The sequence below is a fragment of the Bufo gargarizans genome, chromosome 1 (genome assembly GCF_014858855.1).
Source record: "Bufo gargarizans isolate SCDJY-AF-19 chromosome 1, ASM1485885v1, whole genome shotgun sequence".
In the NCBI taxonomy this organism is placed as follows: Eukaryota; Metazoa; Chordata; class Amphibia; order Anura; family Bufonidae; genus Bufo; species Bufo gargarizans.
In genome coordinates, this window is record NC_058080.1 from 477,391,827 (window position 1) to 477,413,730 (window position 21,904).

At 44.1% G+C, this 21,904-nt stretch overlaps 1 protein-coding gene across 2 annotated transcripts in view; it reads right to left on the minus strand.

Annotated features, from left to right (window-relative positions):
* The window catches only part of LOC122922787 (aminopeptidase O (putative)), a 435,225-nt gene that overhangs the window by 167,426 nt on the left and 245,895 nt on the right, over positions 1-21,904 (minus strand). For both annotated transcript variants that reach the window (XM_044273518.1, XM_044273526.1), the window contains exon 11: positions 14,458-14,501. In XM_044273518.1, the coding sequence (XP_044129453.1) occupies positions 14,458-14,501 (44 nt within the window). The remainder of the gene's footprint in view (positions 1-14,457; positions 14,502-21,904) is intronic.

Here is a 21,904-nt window from a genome sequence, read left to right on the forward strand (position 1 = left end):
AGCGCCCCCTGGTGGTAAAAATGTAAATGATGATGAAACTTTATTTTCTGCATCTGCTATGTTTCATGAAGCGCGATATGACGTAATCAAAAGGTTTGAAGACATGCATATAAGTAGTGTGGAGCAAAGCCCAGCTCCAGCTCAGTGTTTGAAGGTGCAGGAAAATATGATAGGGTTAGAGGGTGTACCGCACGTACCAGAGGTGGAAATGCAGTCTCCACAAAGTTGGTCGGTTACTAAGGAAGTGTCCCAGGTGGGGATTAGCTCATCGGTGCCCCTAGAGGTCAGAATTAATAATGACACGAGCGGTATAGGTGACGTATGTGCTGTGACCGACTCAGAGAGTGAAGCTACCATGTCAAGGTCCTGCGAAACAAAGGTGGTTACTAGTAGCGACCAGACAGTTATATCTGACGAGATGGGAATTAAGTCGGGTGACATCAGCCTAGGTTCTGAAGCCCATATCCAGACAGTTGTAGGTGACCTGACACGACAGTACAGCTGCAAACAGGAGGATGATCTCTCTCTCTCCCCACGCTCCCTAGAAACGTTAGAGACGGGACTAGCTGTCTTCACAGAGCAACTGAAGAAAATTTCAGAGAGGGCAAAGAAAGAGAATGGTGATAATCCTACATCTGCTGCAGCAGAGCCGAGCAAGGAGCAGCTGGAACCGGAGGCCAAAAAGCGGGGCACTTCCCACAAGTTTGTGCAAAAAGCTGAAAAGAAACTGCTGAAAAACATGGAGTTGGTGGTTCAGCGCCTGGAGAAACAGGGTGTGACTTACAAAAAGGTGGAGAAAACAAAGAACAAACTTCAGCGAGGATTGGATGATCTGATGGTGGACCTGGACCACCAGAAGCAAGTTATGTCTAATCCAGCGAAGAAACAGGAGAAGTGTGACTGGCTCCTAGCTGAAGAGAAATGCATCTCTGCTCGATATGGTGAAAAAAGTGACCAAACAGAGACTGATGCTTGGGAAAAGGAGACCAAGGCCCTCTCCTTGGCTAAAGCCCTGGAAGAAGCGCTTGAGGAGCATGCTGAATTGGAGAGGCTGAACAAGCAACTCAGAGCAGAGACTGAAAATCTCATGAGCTTAAAAGATGAGTTGGAGAAATCTAAGTGTGCTCTCGAGCAGCAGGTAGAAGGTGAGAAACCTGAAGAGGAGAGTTCTCTGGAAGACGTCAAGAAGCCAGAGCCTGTTAAAAATGGGACTGGAGAGGGTGGCACTGTGGTGCTGGCTGTGGCAGAGAAGATGGAAGATGCTTCTGCTAAACCAGCTGATGGGGCTGATGTGGATGCCGAAGACCACAGACCCGTGGTAGCGTGTAGCCTAGGCCTGGAAGATGTCCCCTCTGCATACAAGGCCTTCCAAATAGCCAGCAGGCTGCTGGGGAAGAAGTACAAGGAGGTGAACGATCAGTTTTCGGATCCGGGCTATTACAATGGCCTGTATCTCCTGACTCCTCCACAAAATGAGAACAGGGTCCTGGGTGAGCCTCTGGAGAAAATAAAAGAAGACGAGGAGTCTGCTGAAGACCCTGGTGCCTCCTGCCTCAATGAGAAAGAGGGGGAGGGGTTAACAGGGCAAGTGTATGGTGCCATGTCCGAGAAGGATGAGAAGGCGGTCAAAGAGACTGGAGACTTCAAGAAGACAAAGACTGAAAAAGTTAAGGCCGATATGTTGGTTGACATGAAGTCCCCAGGTTCTACAGGGACCAAAGTTAAGCCAAAGGGAGCCGCGGCCGAAGTGGAAAAAGCCGCTAAAGAAGCAGAGGTCTCTAAAACTGCCATAGTAGCTGGGGTAACTACTGTTGGAAAGAAGGAAGAAGTGACCCAGATGCACTTAAAAGAAGCGAGTAGGGGCAAGCATGCTCTGCTGAAGGAGCCCTGCAAAGCAAAGGAGAAAGTCTCGGGATATGACCATGACTGGGAACAGTTCAGGCAAGAGCTGCAGCAGTCCCAGAAAGGACGTGAGGCGCATGTACAGGAGCCAGAGGATCTAAAAAGAGAGAGAGATCAAAATATACGACAGCGCATCATCACTCGGGAAAGAGTAAGAAAAGAGTATCTGGCCATGAGATGGGCACATGAGGCCTTTAGGCACTTTCGGTTAGGCAAGATGTTGGTTTTGGTGATAAACCAAGCTCTGATGGCGTGGGTCTGGCAGAACAAAGGGAAGGTACGTGTCACCGAGGTTCCTGGCCTCGGTGAAATAAGAACCGGTAATTTTCTGTGTCAGCGGCAGCTAGTGCTCGCTGACACTGGGTTACTTAGTGTGGCTGTAAAGCCAATCTGGGCCGGTTCTTATTGGGAGCAGCCAAAGAGCAGGGTGGGTGGCTGTTCCCCACGTCCAGGCCAGGTCGATACCCTCTCACCAGCCTCCCGTGGTTATGCAGGTGTTCACCCTCACGGGCTTGAACAAAGGGGGGGGATATGTGAGACAGTGACAGGTCTCACCAGGTTAGAGGCAAGGAAGGGGTGGATAGTTCGGTCCACACCCCTGTTCCACCACAGGTGAGAGAAGCTGGAGGTAATCAGCCTGGCACAAAGCACCTCCCAGAGTGTCAGAAAGGGGGGAGTGTGGTACCTGTGGACAGAGGCCTGGAGGCTCTGTCTGTGTGGTCTCAGCTGGGCAAGGCTGAGGGACCACAAAGCTGGGCGATAGCCTGGAGTTGGGGGACGCAGCGACGCCTGGGGGGGTCGCAGGGCTATAGTCAGGCAGACTACTGAGCCCCAATCCCTCACAAGAAATACTGAACTGGAGACAGTGGGCGTACTGTGCTCTGTACAGCCAGGAGGCTGTGGGACATTGGCTGACAAAGCCGCACGAGTTCACAGGGTGTGAACTGGGACCTAGGTGAGTCAGGAAACTTTATGTTTAGTTAGAGCCTGGACGGGCGAGTGTTTATTATTTTGTCATTTTATTGTTGCTGGTGTTGAACAATAAATACACTGTTTGGACCTGAAACCTGGTGTCCTAAAGGCGTATCTGTGAGAATGACCCCCAAATAAGAGGCGATCCCTTACACAATATAACAATATTTATTGTGTTCAGTGAACATTGAAGGAAAAAAAAAACCCTGCTAAATTGCTGTTTTTCATCATGCTGCCAAAAATGAGCTCTCACGCAGCCCATTAGATGAAAAATTAAAAACATTATGGCTGTCAGAAGTTTTTTTTTTTTTTTATTAATAAAACATAATCCAAAACGTTATCAATTTGGTATCATTGAATTGTACTGACACGCAGAGTAAGGCTGGTCATGTAATTTTTAGTGCACAGTGAACACCGTAAACACAAAAACATGGTGGATTTTTTATTTATTTTTTCACCCCACAAAGATTTTTTTCCCTGGCGTTCTCAGACTGTCCAGGGTTGACTTCTTGGAAAAGCTGGAAGAAGGTGTGGAAGAATAGGATAGGTTACCTAATTCCTGGTCCAACTCAGGTATTTTGAGTAGGCTGCTAATGATTTAGCTGCACCTGTAGCAGGCATATAAGCAAGGGGCACTCCCAGTGTTTGGTGCAGATCTCTGATGATGTATGTACGATGCACAGATGATGGGCCAGGTTTATCATAGCCTGGTGGTGTACGACAGGCTATAATATCCACGTGAGCTGCCGGATGCTGGGTCTGATTTATGACGAAGTGTACACCTCATAAATTAGGCACAGCATCTGGCAGTCTGTGCCTGAACTGAAATCTAGAGTAATGGCACTTACACAAACATTTTTGTACAACTATCGTTGAAAAAGTTGCAAACACGCAATCTAATGATAAATGTGAGCAGATGTATCTTCAAGGCCAGTGAGTAATATACTGGGCATGCTCACATTGCTGTGACTCTAGTGCCATTTAGTGTGACTCTGGTATAGCTAGGACTGTTTTTCTGCATAGTTAGAAGTCAGCAAACCAGGATTTATGTTTGTTTTTGTAAAAAGGCTGTCTTTTATTCCAGAGGCAACATAAAGACAAGCAAGTCTTGTTTTTTACTTTATCCATTGTGTCACTGTCTCTATCTATGTAAAGCCCATTGGGGAGAGTGTATCAACTTTACTTGCCATAATATAGTGTGCAGAAGTCACCAATTTTAGTGCAAGTACCAAAATGTGCTACTTTTAGCATTATGCACCACTATCACCACTTTTGAAATAAACGTTCTATAAATAAAATAAACACTTTTGGCATAAAAATGAGTTTCTAGACAGATGTCATTGATAAATTTAGTTTAAAAATGGACCACACAGAGATCTCTCTCATATTCTTTTCACACCTAGACCTGTAACAAGGACATAAGGGCATTTAGAGGAAAGAAGTTTTCACCATAATCAAAGACTATTATTCTTTACTGTAACAGCAGTGAGAGTATGTCTCGGAACGTCCGTGACACCTCCACAGTCCCCTGCTCCATTAACAGTGACCACCACAGCCCCTTTAACAGTTACCTTCACAATGGCCTCCCCCTTTAAAAGTAACCCCCACAATCCCCCGCCCCCTTAACAGTAAGCCATAGCGGACCGCCCCCTTAACTGTGACCTCCACTGTTCCATGCCCCCTTAACGGAGACCTCCACAGCTCCCGCCCCTTTAATAGTGAGTGCCACAGTACCCCGCTGCCTTAAATGACCCCCCAAAGTGGCTGCCCCCTTTAATAGTGATCTCCACAGTCCCCTGCCTCCTTAACAGTAACCTCCACAGTGCCCGTCCCTTTAACATTGACCTCCACAGCATCCCGCCCTCTTAACAGTGACCTCCACAGCACAGCAGCCCACTCCTTTAAAAGTGACTGCCACAGTACCCCGCTGCTTTAAATGACCCCCACAGCAGCCACCCCTTTATTAGGGACCTCCACAGTACCCCATCTCCTTAACAGTGGTTTCCACAACACCCCCCTCTTAACAGTGGCCCCTACAGCAATCTGCCCCTTAACACTGTCATTAGGCTTGACAAAGGCTGTGTTTCAGCCGAAACGTTGCTGTTATATTTGTCTTGAGGTCGCAATAATAATACTGGATGATGTGAGATGCTGCTGGAGCCATTTTTATTTCTTCGTTCATTATATGGCCTGTTGGATCAAGGGCCAACGGCGAGGCTGCTGCATTGAATAGACGCATAGACGAAAGACCGCATAGTGCTGCTTCTACTCATATTTTATTACTATTTCGGATCCGAGGAGCGTGCACAAGGGAATCGGACGCAGTGGTGTGGAGCATCATGGAGTGTCCCCCAGGTCTGGGTAAGACTGCTGAGACCTCGACGAGAATGTATATACTGATGAGGACATACAGCGACTCATTAATGTTGATGGATGTGATGTGGCCTTTTTAAGTTCCCCTTCCGTGGACATTTTGAAACGCAAGGTGGAACAAGATTTGAAAAGATTGAACACTATGGAATTGCACTTAATCACTTTAAGAGAATATTATAAGCACCAAAGGATACCGAGGGGCCTCAGGTCGAACCTTCGCACAAATTTATTTCCAAATAATGGAGATTTTTGTAAAGCCTTTGAAGCAATTAATAATCAATATTCTTTTGAATTAATGTTATTGAATATAGACTTTTTACAGAAAGAGGTCGATAATTTAAAGAAGGCAACAGCCGAATTTGAAACCCAGATCCATGACCTTATGAGTGTTGAGGATTATACAGTGTACAAAGAAAAAACTACCCAACATATTCTTCTACATAAAATGGAAGTGGAACGCATTAAAAGAGATAAATGGCATAGGGATTTGGACGATTACCAGTCCGGTAAAATATATAATTGGCAATAGTCGCAGCCCCAAAGGTTCAACAGACGGAGACGAGGTAAACGCTTTGACCAGGGTAAATTTGGTTTTACCACTGGGAAATCGGATTCAACGGATGAGTCGGGTGCATCAAATTTTTTAGGTCCAAGCAGGAGAAGGGGATATCGAAGGGGCAGTAGGAAACATCACCGATCCAACAAAAACCCTCCCCCCGACACAAACGGAGATACCTGCATACAAACAGGGGAGAACCACGAGACGCGGCCAGCGGAAATAGCAAATCTTTTCTTTTTTTTTTTTAAACTTCTTTTTATTGAAGTGGAAGAATGCATGCAATACATATGACCATACAGAGATTGATGACAGTCTTGGTAGGCAACGTTGCACAATCAGATATCTTTGATCATCTCTCAAAAACATCATTCCACATCATTTTTAACTTTTCTCCCCTCCCAACCTTGGTCAGAGTCGGGACCAATTCTTGGTTTATTGATTTATAAAATTCTGCGGGAAACCCGTCTGGACCCGGTGCTTTACAGTTTGAGAGGGATTTTATGGTCGCCCCGACCTCCTCTTCCTTTATTTCCCCATTTAGGGCCTCTAACCGTTCCTCTGGCAATCGTGGTAGGTCAATTTTATCTAGAATATTCCTTGCTTCCGCAGGATCAAATGGATCACTAGAATAAAGGGCCGCCTGATAAAATTCTCCCAGGATATCCACCATCTCTTTCGGCTGGGTGCATAACTTTCCTGCTCTATCTTTCAGGGGATGCAGCATAGATTGCGTGGCGAAGGGGCGTGTTAAGTTGGCTAGTAAACGACCCGCCTTATTACCGAAGCGGAAAAATTTCGCCCTTTGGTAGTCCCCAAACCATTTTTCCCGCGTTTCCTGGCAATAATCGAAATTATGTTTAGCCGTCACCCAGGTCAATTTATTAGGGTCTGTGGGATTTTTCAAAAATCTGGTATAAGCTTCCCGTACCTCCATCGTGGCCTGGTCATACTTTTCTCTCGCCTCGCGTTTCTTCCCTATCGTATGTGACATTATCCGACCCTCAGTACCGCCTTAGCCGCGTCCCAGAATAAGCCCTGATTTGCTGCATGTTCTGCATTATCCTGCGCATACTCCCACCACCATCCTTTTAATTTGTCAGTGAACTCCTTGTCCTTTGACAGATGCTGTGGCATCCTCCAGGTAAAGTCCTGTCCCCTAGGGACTGTGTCCATGAGCTCCATAACCACTGGGGCATGGTCCGAGATTAACAGATCGGTAATTTCTACCGCTTTCACTCTAGATAGCAAGTTCGTTGATGTTAAAAGGTAGTCAATCCTGGACCATGACCCCTGGGCATGAGAGAAATGGGTATATTCGCGGTCTTCCAGGTGGTAGTACCGCCATGCGTCGTGCAGTCCCGTATTCTGCATTAACGGAAGCAGCGTCTGGTTTCTCTGTCGTTTATTGGCGTTCGTAAGTACTCCCCCTTTTTCTGTCTTCCTGTTCACTATGTACCCTATTGAAGTCGCCCGCCACCAACAATAGCTGCGAGTTTTCTGAGAGAATATCCTTCTCTAGGGCCTCGTAAAATGCTGCCTGGGAAACATTAGGGGCGTAAACATTGTGGACCACCAACTGACCTACTGGTGAATTTATCTTCAAACGCATCCATCTCCCCAGTGTGTCTACTGTCATAGACAGCACATCAAAGCGCAAACGTTTATGGAAAAGAACAATAGTTCCCACCTTCTTGCCTGTTGAAGGCGATCCCACTACCCGACCCACCCATAATTTACGCATCCTATCAAAATCCGCTTCCTCCAAGTGGGTCTCCTGCAGAAACGCAATGTCAACTCTCAGTTTTCTAAGGTGACGGAGCACTGCCATACGTTTAGTGGGGGAGCGAAGGCCTTTAACATTCCATGTGGCCACTTTCATATCGGTATCTCAAAAAGAAGAGCACTGCAGGAGGACCCCCATGGAACAAACGGCCCTGTATTGTATACGATAGGTACCGGCATCAGCACTACATTTCGACCCAAATCAGTAATAGTCCCTTCCCCCCCCCTCCCCGACACCCCCCCAACCAACCCCACAACAGAAACATACATTTTCTAGACTTCACTTTTTTCGCGCATCCTACAGCGTAGCTGTTGTCGCTACCAAAATCCAACTGATTCCTAGACATTCTCCCATCATGCCCCACTCTCCAGCCCTACGTCTTGAGTAAAACATATATCTATAAACGGAACCAAAATGCAAATGAACAATAAGTCCATTAATCTCTCACGTGTCCCTTCAGGGATTCTTCCTCAGGTGAAGTCCATGCTCAGGGGTGCCCACAGTCATTCAGTTTCGGTCTCCCGCCGATCAGCTCCCGTAGCACGTGACATAAAACTGCCCGGACTCTGTCTCGCTCCTCTTCCCCTGGTTGAAGTCGTGGATCTTTGGGATAGAGACATGGTCATATCCGAGTATAAAGGGTCCAACTCCAACGCTTCCCTTGCCTCTCCTGGTGAGTGGTAAGTATCAATCGACCCATCTTGGCGGAAAATCCTCAAGGTGGCAGGGTATAGTAGAGCGAACTTGATCTTACTCTTAGCCAGCACGGAGCAGACTGGAGTGAATTCCTTCCTTTGCTTCGCCACCTCCGCGGAATAGTCACTGAAAAGGAGGATCTTGCTACCCCTGATTATTAGGGGTTGTTCTTTGCGTCTGAACTTCGCCAATATGGCCTCTTTGGCCGCATAATTCAAATATTTCACAATCGTCGCTCTTGGTCTAGAGTTGTTAGAACGTGACCCCGCCGATAGTGGCGGACCTAGACAATGTGCTCTCTCAACTATGCACGTGCCCCTCAGCCCCAAAGCTTGCGGTATTTCCGCTTCACAGATGCCCGCCAAATGATTCGGAGGGATCGACTCTGGTAACCCAATGATCCGCAAATTGCTCCTCCTGGAGCGGTTCTCCAGGTCGTCAATCTTTTCCTTCAGGAACTGGTTACTGCGCAGGAGGTCAGTGATGTTACTTTGTGCTTTCTCCAGCTATTCTTCGACCTGTACCACTCTTTGCTGTACCTCGGTGATCTGAGAGGTATGCTGCGCCACCTCAGATTGCAGTTGTTGCAAAGCCATCGCAACCGTGGCCTCCAGAGAGGCTTTTATATCAGGGGCCAGGAGCTTGGCTACTTCTATAGCCATGGATTTGCACGATCAGGTTAAATCACCTTTCGGTAAGAGGCTACAATCCCCTTCTTCATCCTCTGAACCGGACGCTTCAGTGCTTCTCTGAGTTGACTGAGAAGTCGAGCGGGTGAAGCCTGTGGCGTTTCTCGGACACCGGCGCCATCTTGCCCCTGGCTTTCTGGTCGTCACCCGTCAGGAGTACTGGTTGAACCTCCTTCTGCGAACCGCCTCTGACCACAAATTTTTCCATGGATGGCCCCTCGATGTTCTCGGGGGTTTTGGGGGCTAGTCTCTGCCCCGATAAGCGGCGGTTACACTGATTTCGGGCTGACCGAGCGGAGCGCTTCTCACTAGCGGCTGGCCATGCGCACGCCGGAACCGGAAGTCAAATAGCAAATCTTGTGTGAATATCTCTTCTTCACAGCTGGACGTTGCACAAGTTAATGTATTGAGCCGGGGCTTGACTTTTTGTCCAACAATGGCACTGGACTGGTTTGAATTTGAGCTAGACCTCCAGAGGTTTTTTAGGCGTCTAAGATTGATAGCCTTTTTTTCAGTTAAGAATAATGATGTATCTGTCATACAATCTAATGTGTCCACTAATGTTTTATCATGTAAAAATCTGGAATTGAGGAACAAAAGTCATTTTGTCCCGCCACAGAATAATCATATGGTTGAAACCTATATTGGTTTTGTTAGGAAACGTATTGATCAATTGAGGGCTGAGGAAGCTCATGTGTACAGACACAATTTGCCTCAAGTAGAAAGACAGGCTATTTTTGAGCTAGAACATAATAAAGAATTGACAATTAAACCAGCTGATAAGGGGGGCGCCGTGGTCGTGATGGATACCTGCAAATATGTCGATGAGATCACTAGACAGGTAGGAGACAGTGAAGTATATGAGATGTTAATAAAGGATCCCAAGTGGGATATAGTGGATGTCATAGGGGGGATATTGGATGAAGCAGTGAGTCAAAGAATCATCGATGATGATCTGAATAGCTACTTGCGTGTGAGCCATCCTATCACCCCTGTGATATACGTATTACCAAAGATCCACAAGAGCTTAGTGGATCCCCCTGGCCGACCAATTGTGTCGGGCAGGGGTTCCATCTTTAATACTATCTCGATTTTTCTGGACAAAATTTGGCGGATCCACGCGACCACGGCCCCCTCCTACATCTGGGATACTGGTCATTTCCTAACTCATTTCCTAACTAAGTTGGGGGTCACTCAACATACCGGCGGATTTTGTGTTGGTGAGTTTCGATGTTGTATCTCTCTATACATCTATTGACCACTCTTATGGTCTCAATGTCGTTGATGTGGCCCTGGCCAGCACAGATCTCTCTCTTGGAGCGCGCCGACTGATCCTCGCCCTCTTGGAGGTGGTCCTGAGAAGGAATTATTTCCTCTTCAGGGACACCTTCTACCAACAAAAGCGTGGTGTGGCGATGGGGTCCAATGTGGCCCCCACCTACGCAAACATCTTTATGGCAGAGGTCGAGGATCGGCTGGTATATCGCTCTAAATTCTTTGAGAGAGTTCTGTGCTGGTGGCGCTACATCGACGACATTTTCTTGATCTGGACAGGTACTACATCGGAACTTGATGAATTTCATGTGCACTTGAATTCTGGAGTCCGGGACCTGCAGTTTACTGTGACACATTCGGTGCGTGAGCTGCAGTTCCTTGACGTCCGAATTCTTGTGCAGGAGGGAAAGATCAAAACCGATCTCTTCCAAAAACCAACAGATAAAAATACCTTATTGATGTATGACAGCAGTCATCCTAAGAATATGGTGAACTCGTAAAAATTGATTAAACGCACTAAACAGAAAATTGTGTCCACCAAACGCAGTTCCACCTTTATAAGGAAGCCCCAGAAGCATGATACCCCTCAGATTCCCTTTGTGTCCATCTTTGGGGGTGATAGCAATAATATTGCTACCATCCTTAGACAAGAATGGCAGATCTTGCAGAAAGGATTGCCTAATATCACTGAATTCACAGTTCCCCCAATGATGGCTTACAAACGAAGTCCTAATTTGCGAGACAGAATTGTAAAAGCGGATATAGGGGGTAAAGATATGGAGAGACAGAAGAGGTTGGCACCATTAAAGGGTGGCAATTTCCCTTGCCTCTCATGCTGCAACTGCAGTGGCATCATGAGAGGCGACGGTTTTGCGCACCCATATAGTGGCCAAACGGTTTAAAATCAGAGGACATTACATATGTAGATCCACGGATGTGGTATACATGATACAGTGCCCATGCAGTTTGATATACGTGTGGGAGACCACAATGGAATTGAGAGAGAGAATTAATAAACACAAAAGTAAAATAAGAAAGGGTGCACTAGATAAACCGGTTGCAAAACATTTTATTGAACATAACCATTCTATAAATCAATTAAGATTTCGTGCTATTGATAGTGTAGGATATTTGAGACGGGGTGGGGACAGAAAGAGAATCCTGAGAAGAAAGGAACTAAAATGGATTCATACCCTTAGGTTTCTTCACATTCTGGCCTGAATATAGAATTTAATGTCACTTCCATTGACTAGGGTGAGAAACGAATTTGTCCTCTAGGTATTGGGACATCTTGTTTTTATCAATATGTGAAAAATAAAATCCTTGAGGATCGATCCCCTATTGTATGGGGCAATCAGATATTCATTAATTCATTGACATGCTATAACCCTATGAATATGTGGTTTTATGGAATACATCCATAAATATATGATATAGATACACATTATTTGTGTTGAATTATGTACCTTCTTCCCTAGTACAATCGGGGTTGGGTTATGTGATGGATTGTGTTATCCCTTGCAGATTATATGGCCATGCTGAGTATGCGATTATTGTTATTAAGATGTATTTCCTGCGGATGCGTCCCCTGTTACCATGACACTGACGTTGCGCTGTATTGACGCCGCACGTGAGCGTCCACGTAATGTGATCATCCGACGCACAAAGGCACGCTTGGATGACGTCTGTGGACATGACGTGTGATTACTGGCGTCATGAGTATTTGGAGATGGCCGATTGGCCACAGGAACGAGCGCCGTCAGTTGCCGTGGATACGTTGGATACATCCGGTTCGGTAAGTGCAGCTGTGCGCGGCTGCGCACTTCACATGAGACAACGCCGACATGAACACCATGGCTATAGCAAATCTTCAACCAGGTGCAAGGTAATGAATACATGGATAGAAGTGTTTTAATGATTGGTGATTTATATTGATGATCTGAAGGGGTGTGTCTTTTATGTGGGGTATATATACACCTATTGATGTTGATGTCATTAGGCTTGACAAAGGCTGAATTTCAACCGAAACGTTGCTGTTATATTTGTCTTGAGGTCGCAATAAAAATACTGGATGATGTGAGATGCTGCTGGAGCCATTTTTATTTCTTCGCTCCCTTAACAGTGTCACCCACAACTCCTTGCCCCATTAAATCTGACCTACAGCAGTGAAGAAAAATGGCTGGTTTGCTATGTAAACCTGGTGTAAAACTGTGTGCATCTCGAAACTGAAGGACCTGCGAGCTGATAAGGGTCATGTGACCGTGCATATGGCAGTTGGGATATGAGGAGAAAGACCTGATCTGAAACCTTCCCGGACACCTGATGTACCTGTGTGCCAAATTTTGCGACTGTAAATGCGATGGTGCAGATTCCTTTAGCGGACATACATACATACATACATACACTCAGCTTTATATATTAGATATATATTGCCTAGAAACCTAGAGTGGCATACTAGGCTCTCTGTTTGTTTCCGTCTCTTCCTCTCTTTCATTCACCCAAAACGAATCACAAAACATGTTAGTCCTTTTTGGAAAAGTAGAATAGGTAGAATCAATTCTTTCATCATTAATACAGATATAAATGGCTGGCGCAGTGTTCTGCAGTAGAACACCAAGCATTCTATAAAATGAGGATGAGCAGCTGCAGAAGTTAGAACACACAATCCATTTACATCTTATTATAACGCAGTCTGTATCTCATTGCAGGCCTCTGCTGAAAGTAGATGGACTACAGTTATGGCCTCAAGAAGTATATAGGAAGAACTGAAGTGATAGTATACCCCACAGCCAGGTACCATTATTTGATGGGGGAGGGGCTGGTCTTTTGATGTTCGCCCTGTTGGTCAAATTCTCTAGAAACGGACCTGACCTGCCTGCATGGATGCTAAAAATGTAAATGCTTTTCTTAAGTGGGATTTTTGGACCTCTTTACTGTGCATCAGGCCCTGGAAGTTGGACCATTTCTGTGGAGTGTCCCACACATCAACAAGATTAATGAATAGAAAGGCTGACTTGTGAGCCAGACCTTGTCCAACAGCAGCATCTCACTTCACAAATGCTGTCATAGCTGCATGGTAGGGCTGAAACGATTATTCGAATAACTCGATTAAATTGAGTCAAAAAATTCATCGATGCAGTTTCCCTGCATCGAGTAATCCTTACATCACATGATCACGGAGCGGGAGTGAAATTAAGCCTCTGCTGCTACTGAAGTCCTGGCTGCCATGGTATGTTAGTGAGCAGAGAGCAGCGCATTATACTCACGTGCGCTGTGGCCGCCGGTCGCTCCTTCTTCTGTCTGTGCGGCGGATTGCTAATGCTTACAGCATTAGCAATGCGCCGCACAGACCTATGAGAAGGAGCGACCGGCGGCCACAGCGCACGTGAGTATAATGCGCTGCTCTCTGCTCACTAACATACCATGGCAGCCAGGACTTCAGTAGCGTGACTCCTGGCTGCCATGGTAACCGATCGGAACTGCAAACTGCCACCAATGATGGGGGGGAGGAGGGGGACCCTGTGGCCACTGCCACCAATGATTAATACTGGGGAGGGAGGGGGGGGGTTTGCGTTACCAGAGGGGGCAGATCAGAGGCTGGGGGGAGGCAGATCAGAGGCTGGGGGGGAGGCAGATCAGAGGCTGGGGGGGAGGCAGATCAGAGGCTGGGGGGGAGGCAGATCAGAGGCTGGGGGGGGGAGGCAGATATTGAAATGAAAGACAGATGGAGAGAGAGTGGTTAATGGAGGCTGCAGGCACCACCTTGGCATGTATAAAGTTATTGGTTTAGAGAGGGGTAATGAAGGCACCTCCAATAACTTTATACATGCCCATTGGGTTTGGAGGGGTTAATGGAAGCACCTTGGTACTTCCATTAACCCCTCCAAACCAATAACTTTATACATGCCTATTTACGTACGTTATTTTAAGTAGCTTTTTCTTATTAGATAACTCGATGAATCGAGAAATATAATCGATAGAATACTCGATTACAAAAATATTCGTTTACTGCAGCCCTACTGCATGGGCACATGCTAACGGAACAGCGCTCAAAAATCTTGTGGAAACCCTTCCTAGAATAAAGACTATTATAGCCGCAAAAGGGGGTTTAACTCCATATTAACACCCATGGTTTTCACATAGAATATCGGTCAGGTGTCTACATACATGTGTCCATACAGTGTCTCATTGTATGTAAAATCACTTACTTCAAATGTTCAGGAACAGTTTCCAACAGCAAGAGCAAAAAATCCTGAAAGACAACAAATAAAGTATCATTTAGGACACTGTCTATAAAAACAGGTTTAGCGAATGCAAATTAAGTTCAATAAAACGTCTGTAATAAACTACAACACCGATTCATGCCTCTAGCACAACACTGCATCGCAGCTCTGCACAAATTGTGAGTTGTACAGAAATGTATTATGACACCTATAGGGATGTATAGGGCACTACTGATATAGAATAGAGGCATATAGAAATGTTTTTTCCCTGTTCAGTGTTATTTTATGGAGATATTTTTCCCTAGATGATCCAGCTCCAAAATATGGATACACAAGTATACCATGTACTGTTGTACGGGCTCCATGTACACTGCTGCCTGCACACAAAGAATTACAATACATGTATAATTGCTTACAGAGAATGTGATGAGTTTACTTATTCCGCTATACAAATTGAAATAATGTGTTTATATTACATGTATTTACAGATTTTTGCAATTGTGAAAAAATGCAGCTTTTTTTTTTTAAACTTGTACTTATGCGTGTTGGGGGCCAACACAATAGGCAGAGGTGGAGCCAATGCAAACACATGGGAATACCTCTTTAAGACAATAGGAAAGAACTCCTGGCCCACATGTGTAGCTCTATAGTCACATATGAAGCATCATTTTATTTACAGCCCTGTAGCGATATGTGGAGCCCAGTCATCACATATACCATCCTATATTAATACAAGGAGCACCATAACTGTATATAGATCCCTATGATGAAAAATTGAGCACCAGAATTATTTACACAGTCCTATAGTAACAGTTTGTAAGGCTGAAAAAATGCATCTGTCCATCTAGTTCAGTCTGTTACCCTGCAAGTCGATCCCGAGGAAGGCAAAAAAAATAAAAAATATGATTTAGATGCAAATTTTCCTTATTTTAGGGGGAAAAAATTCCTTCCCAACTCCAATCAGAATTATTCCCTGGATCAACAACCCCTCTCTAGTAGCTATAGCCTGTAATATCATTACACTCCAGAAATACATCCAGGTCCCTCTTGAATTCCTTTATTGTACTCACCATCACCACCTCCTCAGGCAGAGAGTTCCATAGTCTCGCTGCTCTTACAGAAAATAATCCTCTTCTATGTTTGTGCACAAACCTTCTTTCTACCAGACGCAGAGGATGTCCCCTCATTACAGTCACAGTCTTGGGGGATAAATAGATGATGGGAGAGATCTTTGTACTGACCCTGATATATTTATACATAGTTATTAGATCTCCCCTTTTTTCTGTAGTCCACCCATTTCAGTTATTGCTTTAGTTGCCCTCCTCTGAACCCTCTCTAGCTCTGCTATGTCTGCCTTGTTCACAGGAGCCCAGAAATGTACACAGTACTCCATGTGTGGTCTGACTAGTGATTTGGCAGGAATATGTTCTCATCATGGGCATCTATGCCCGTTTTGATGCAACCCATTATCTTATTGGCCTTGGCAGAAGCTGCCTGACACTGGTTTCTACAGCTTAGTTTGCAGTTCACTGAAAATTCTCAAGTCCTTTTCCACATCAGTGTTACCCAGTGTTTTACCATTTAATATGTACGGGTGACTTGCATTATTCCTTCTCATGTGCACAACCTTACATTTGTCAGTGTTAAACCTCATCTGCCCAAGCCTCCATTCTATCCAGATCCCTCTGTAGCAGTATACTGTCCTCTACCGTGTTAATGTCACAACCAGACAGCTGAGAAGCTCTGACAGAAACCTTTCAGAACCTCCTCCTTGAGTTTCTTTGTTGTGATGTTCAGTTCCTCATCTCGTTAGCCTCTCTCAGCTGTCATGTGGTTGGACTGATTGCATCCCTTTAAATTCCGCCCCATAATGCATTACTGGGCGGCTTATACTACTTCCTGGAGTGTGTGTGCATGCTGATCTTGTTTTCCAGTCTGCTACAAAGTTAAGTGCTGAACATTTATCTGTTATTTTCTGTTTGCTGGATCCCAGGTGACCCTGACTCCCTCCGTGTCTGGTGTAGGGAGCCGGTGGTCGTGTCCCCTCACTATTGTAGGGTGTTCAGGGGTTATATAGTCAAGGTACGTGGATATGCAACCATCCACCTCTGGGATCGTTGCATAGGCTGAGCAGCCAGGGAAAGTCTCAGGTCTTGTGCAGGGGTCTCCCTTATGGTTCCTTAGCTTTGGATCCAGTGAGTCATATCTGCACGTTGCTTTGTCTTGTTTCCTGTACACCGTCCGTGACAGTTAAGTACTTTACAGAGTTTAGTGTCATCTGCAAGAATTGATATATCACTGTGCATGCTTTCTACAAGATCATTAATATAATGAAGAGAATAGGGCCCAATACTGACCCCGTGGTACCCCACTAGTTACAGTGACCCAATCTGAGTGTGTACAGTTAATAACCACCCTCTGTTTTCTATCGCTGAGCCAGTTACTTACCCACATACAGACGTTTTCTCCCAGTCCGAGCATTCTCATTTTATATACCAACCTTTTATGTGGTACAGTGTCAAATGCTTTGGAGAAGTCAAGATATATAACATCTATTGACTCACCCCGGTCAAATCTAGAACTTACCTTCTCATAGAAACTGATAAAATTAGTTTGACATGACCGATCCCTCACGAAGCCATGCTGATATGGTACTATTTGCTTATTTTCATTGAAGTACTCCAAGATAGCATCTCCTAGAAAACCTTCGAATAGTTTACCCACGACAGATGTTAAACTTGCCGGCCTATAGTTTCCGGGCAGTTTTTTTTACCCCTTTTTGAATATTGGCAACACATTTGCTACACGCCAATCCTGTGGAACACTCCCTGTCAGTATAGGGTCCTTAAAGGGAACCTGTCACCAGGATTGTGTGTATAGAGTTGAGGACATGGGTTGCTAGATGGCCGCTAGCACATCCGCAGTGCCCAATCCCCATAGCTCTTCGTGCTTTTATTGTGTAAAAAAAACAATTTGATACATATGCAAATTAACCTGAGATGAGTCCTGTCCCTGAGATGAGTCAGGGACAGGACCCATCTCAGGTTAATTTGCATAAGTATCAATTTATTTATTTTTTTAACACAATAAAAGCACACAGAGCTATGGGGGCTAGGTATTGCAGATGTGCTAGCGGCCATCTAGCAACCCATGTCCTCAGCTCTATACACAAAATCCCGGTGACAGGTTCCCTTTAAATATCAGAAATAAGGGTCTGCCTATGACATTACTTAATTCTCTTAGGATACGGGGGTGTATGCTATCTGGTCCCAGCAATTTGTCTATTTTAATCTTTTTAAGACGCTGCGGCACTTCTTCTTGCTCAGACAGGGCAGTTTTAATGGGGAATTTACTTTTACATTCTGCATTTCATCTGACTAATTTTTATCAGTAAATACAGTAGAGAAAAAAAATATTTAATAGCTTTGCTTTCTCCTCATCATTCTGTAAAGGGCTGACGCCTTCAGATTTATACTTTTTACCATTTCTATCATTTAGGAAGATTTCAGGGTTAATTTGACCCTCTTTGGCAATGAATCTCTGTCTCTAGTTTGGCTGCTTTTATTTGTTTTTTACATATTCTATTTTTTACTTGCTACCCTCCTGTTTTAGTGATTTAAATGCTTTCTTTTTGTCATTTATTGTTTCTTTCACATTTCTATTTATTCATGTTGTTGTTTTTTTATTCCTCACCCTTTTATTCCTATAGGGCATGGATGTCAAACTCATGGCCCTCCAGATGTTGCAAAACTACAACCCCCATCATTCCCTGACAGCTGTAGTATGCCCAGGCATGATGGGAGTTGTAGTTTTGCAACAGCTGGAGGGCCACGAGTTTGACATCCCTGCTATAGGGTATGTACATCTCACAATGAGAGTTTAGGATGCTTTTAAAAATATCCAATTTTGTGGATGCATTTTTATTTTTGAGGACATTGTCCAAGTTAGTGAGGCTAATGGCCTCTCTTAGCTGGTCAAAATTGGCTTTTTAGAAGTTTGGTATTTTTGTGCCTCCCCAAAGAAACACTCTTTGAATGACAGTTGGAAGGTTATTATTTTATGGTCACTATTTCCCAGGTGTCCCCAACCTGCACATCTGTTGTTCTGTCAGATCTATGGTTAGTATTAGGTCAAGTATGGCCGTCCCTCTAATTGGATCCTGAACCAGTTGGGAAAGGTAGTTGTCTTTGGTTATTGACAGTTTTCCAGTCTATATCTGGTTAGTTGAAGTCCCCCATAATAATGACCTCATGATTTGCCGCCTCATCTATCTCTTTTAGTAGTAGATTTTCTGTAGACTTTGGTATATTAGGTGGTTTATATCAAACTCCTATCAGTATTTTATTATTGTTTTGCCTCCATGTATTTTTAACCACAGTAACTCCACATGTTCATGTCCGTCACTTAAAGCTTCCCGGAGTGTGGGCTTTAGACTGGACTTTACATAAAAGCAAACCCCTCCCCCTCTCTGGTTTTGACGATCCATTCTAAACACACTGTAACCCTGTACGTTAACTGCCCAGTCATAGCCATCATCCAGCCATGTCTAATTTATTCCAACTATGTCATAGTCCTCACACATCACTAATTCCAGTTCCCCAGTTGTATTAGTCAGGCTTCTGGCATTAGCATACTTACAGTTAAGAGGTTTTTGTATATTTTTTTACCCTACACCTTTCCTTATGAACTGTTCAAGACCCTTCTTCTACTCTTCCCCCAGTTTCATTACATCGCCCAGGTATCTTTCTGAACTATCTTCCCCTCTTATAATGTAATTACCTTCCCACTCCCTAGTTTAAACACTCCTCCAACCTCCTAACCATCTTCACCCCCCAAAACAGCTGCACCTTCACTATTGAGGTGCAGCCAATTCCTACGATAGAGCCAGTAGCCGACAGAGAAGTCAGCCCAATTCTCCAGGAACCCAAACCTCTCCTTCCCACACCAGTTCTTGAGACACTTGTTAAGCTCCCTAAACTCCTGCTGCCTTTCTGGCGTGGCTTGTGGTACAGGTAGTATTTTGGAAAAGACTACCTACATACACCACTATCATACATCATATAGTAGTACATAGCAGCCTATTGTGGTGTGAATGGTCCAGATCCAAAGCTGTTTGGTGACTACCATAGAGACTCAGGGGCGCACTTTGACAATATAGGGAGAAATGTCTATCCAAACAAGGGATGCACAAACACGAGTAATCGCCTCATTCTCAGCATGGATTGGTCAGCACAACTGCCATTTGAACTGTAAGGAACCAGTTGCTACATGAAAAATAGAGGATTTATAAAGTCAAGACCAATGAATAAACATACATTTGTTAACCAAATGGAGCACTATTATACTACCAGTCAAAGGTTGCAACACTTACGTCAAGTGTGCCTGTAATTATTACTACTATAACTAAAAATGTCTGTAAGGATGAGGACCAGAACTAGTGGTGGTACATAATGTACTAGCTTATAGGACTCCAGTGACACCCAGGTACAGCGTGTTGAGCTACTGAATAGATTTGGGGCGGCTGTCCTCATGGCGCTTTAACCTGACCAGCCCAGGTTTCTCCATGTTAAGTCAATAACTAATCTACTACAACCACTTAAAAGAGTATTCGGGTTCTAGAAAGTAAAGATAATTGATCAAATAATGAAAGGTTATGATGTTTTCCAATATAAGATCTCTCTTTGCTGTCATTCAGGAACCTTCATTGGTTACTTCCTGCAAGTTGAAAACTGTTAAAATCACATGATGGATACACAGGCGCAAAACTCATTATGGTGACCCATTACAATGGCTGCGTCATTGTCCCAGCCATTATATAGGGAGCAAATCACTGTCATTTCCACGTATACTGTTTTGGGGTGAAATAAAAGTGGACAAATGAAAAGGATGTTGTCACTGCAACCATTTTATAGAAGCAATTTTACAAGTCAGAAATCTCATACATGAAAAAATACATGATCAAAGTCAGAGGTGGACTGGTCATACACTGTACCCTACCAGGAAACTTCCCAGTGGGCCATGAGGTCACCCAAGCCCTCCTCACAGCCACTGGCCAGGTATGTAATGCTCCCAGGGTTAATTAACACTGGAAGCGCCCATAACTTATGCCATCAGGTAATACACTCTAGTGGGAAAGATTCCAATAAAATCGGTAAGCAATCACTCCTACTCCATTTCTGAGAAACACCTGTTTATTTGAATTGTTTCTCGAGTTTCTTGATGGGTGGCATTCATTTTGCCGTTGACTAGACAAATAGACAGACAGAATTGGCAGATCATAAAGCAGCCCCTGCAGTTTTTCTAATTTACATATGCAGTCAATGTTTGCGAATTTCCTGGTTTAACCTTTAATACATCCAAAACTGCATGTCTAAGCATTACCACATCCTTTGACCATAGTGCGTCATATTCATGGAAAGAAAAATATTAGCATTTATTTGAAGCAACCTTCAACATATATTGTAATTGAAATATAAACTGATAATTCAAAGTTGTTTTTTTGTGGGACAAAACTTCTTTCAGTTGGAAAAGGAGTCCTATGATATGTTATTTACCAAATCAAATGTATATAACACATCATTTTATTACAGTAAATATGTGGTGCTTATCACATGTGCTTTGAGACATTTTAAGGCTAGTAACAGCACACAGGAACAAACTGGTCTTGTTAAAGTAGCAAATGAAGCTAACCACAACCATAAAAGTGTAGGTTACAAAAGTAAAAGGAGAAATACAATTTTCCTTTTGATTAACCCCTTCTACCACAGGCCAGTTTTCGCCCTTCTGCCCAGGCCATTTTTTTTGCAAATCTGACATGTGTCACTTTATGTTGTAATAGCTTTGCAACACTTTTATTTATCCAAGCCATTCTGCTTGTTTTCTCGTGACACACTGTACTTCATGATAGTCATAACTTTGAGTCAATATATTTCACCTCAAATAATTCCAAATTAAAAAAATGTCAAAATAAAATTTGCAATTTTTTAAATTTAAATTTCTCTGCTTTTAAAACAAAGTGATACCTCATAAAATATTTATTACTTAATATTCCCCATACTTTATGTTGGCATCATTTAGTAAATTACAAACTTTGTTAACCTTTTAGGTGTTCAACAACAACTAAAGGAAAATGGAGATGACATTTCTAAATTTCACTTTATTGGCAGATTTTCCATTATAATCCATTTTTTCTTTAACACATCGAGGATTAATAGTCAAACAAAACTCATTATTTATTACCCTGATTCTGCGGTTTACATAAACACCCCACATGTGGTTGTAAATAGGGATACCGAATTTTGGGGTGTCCGTGACACGGACCCGAACATTTTCGTAAAAGTCCGGGTTCGGTGTTCGTCGCTTTCTTGGCGCTTTTTGAAAGGCTGCAAAGCAGCCAATCAACAAGCGTCATACTACTTGCCCCACGAGGCCG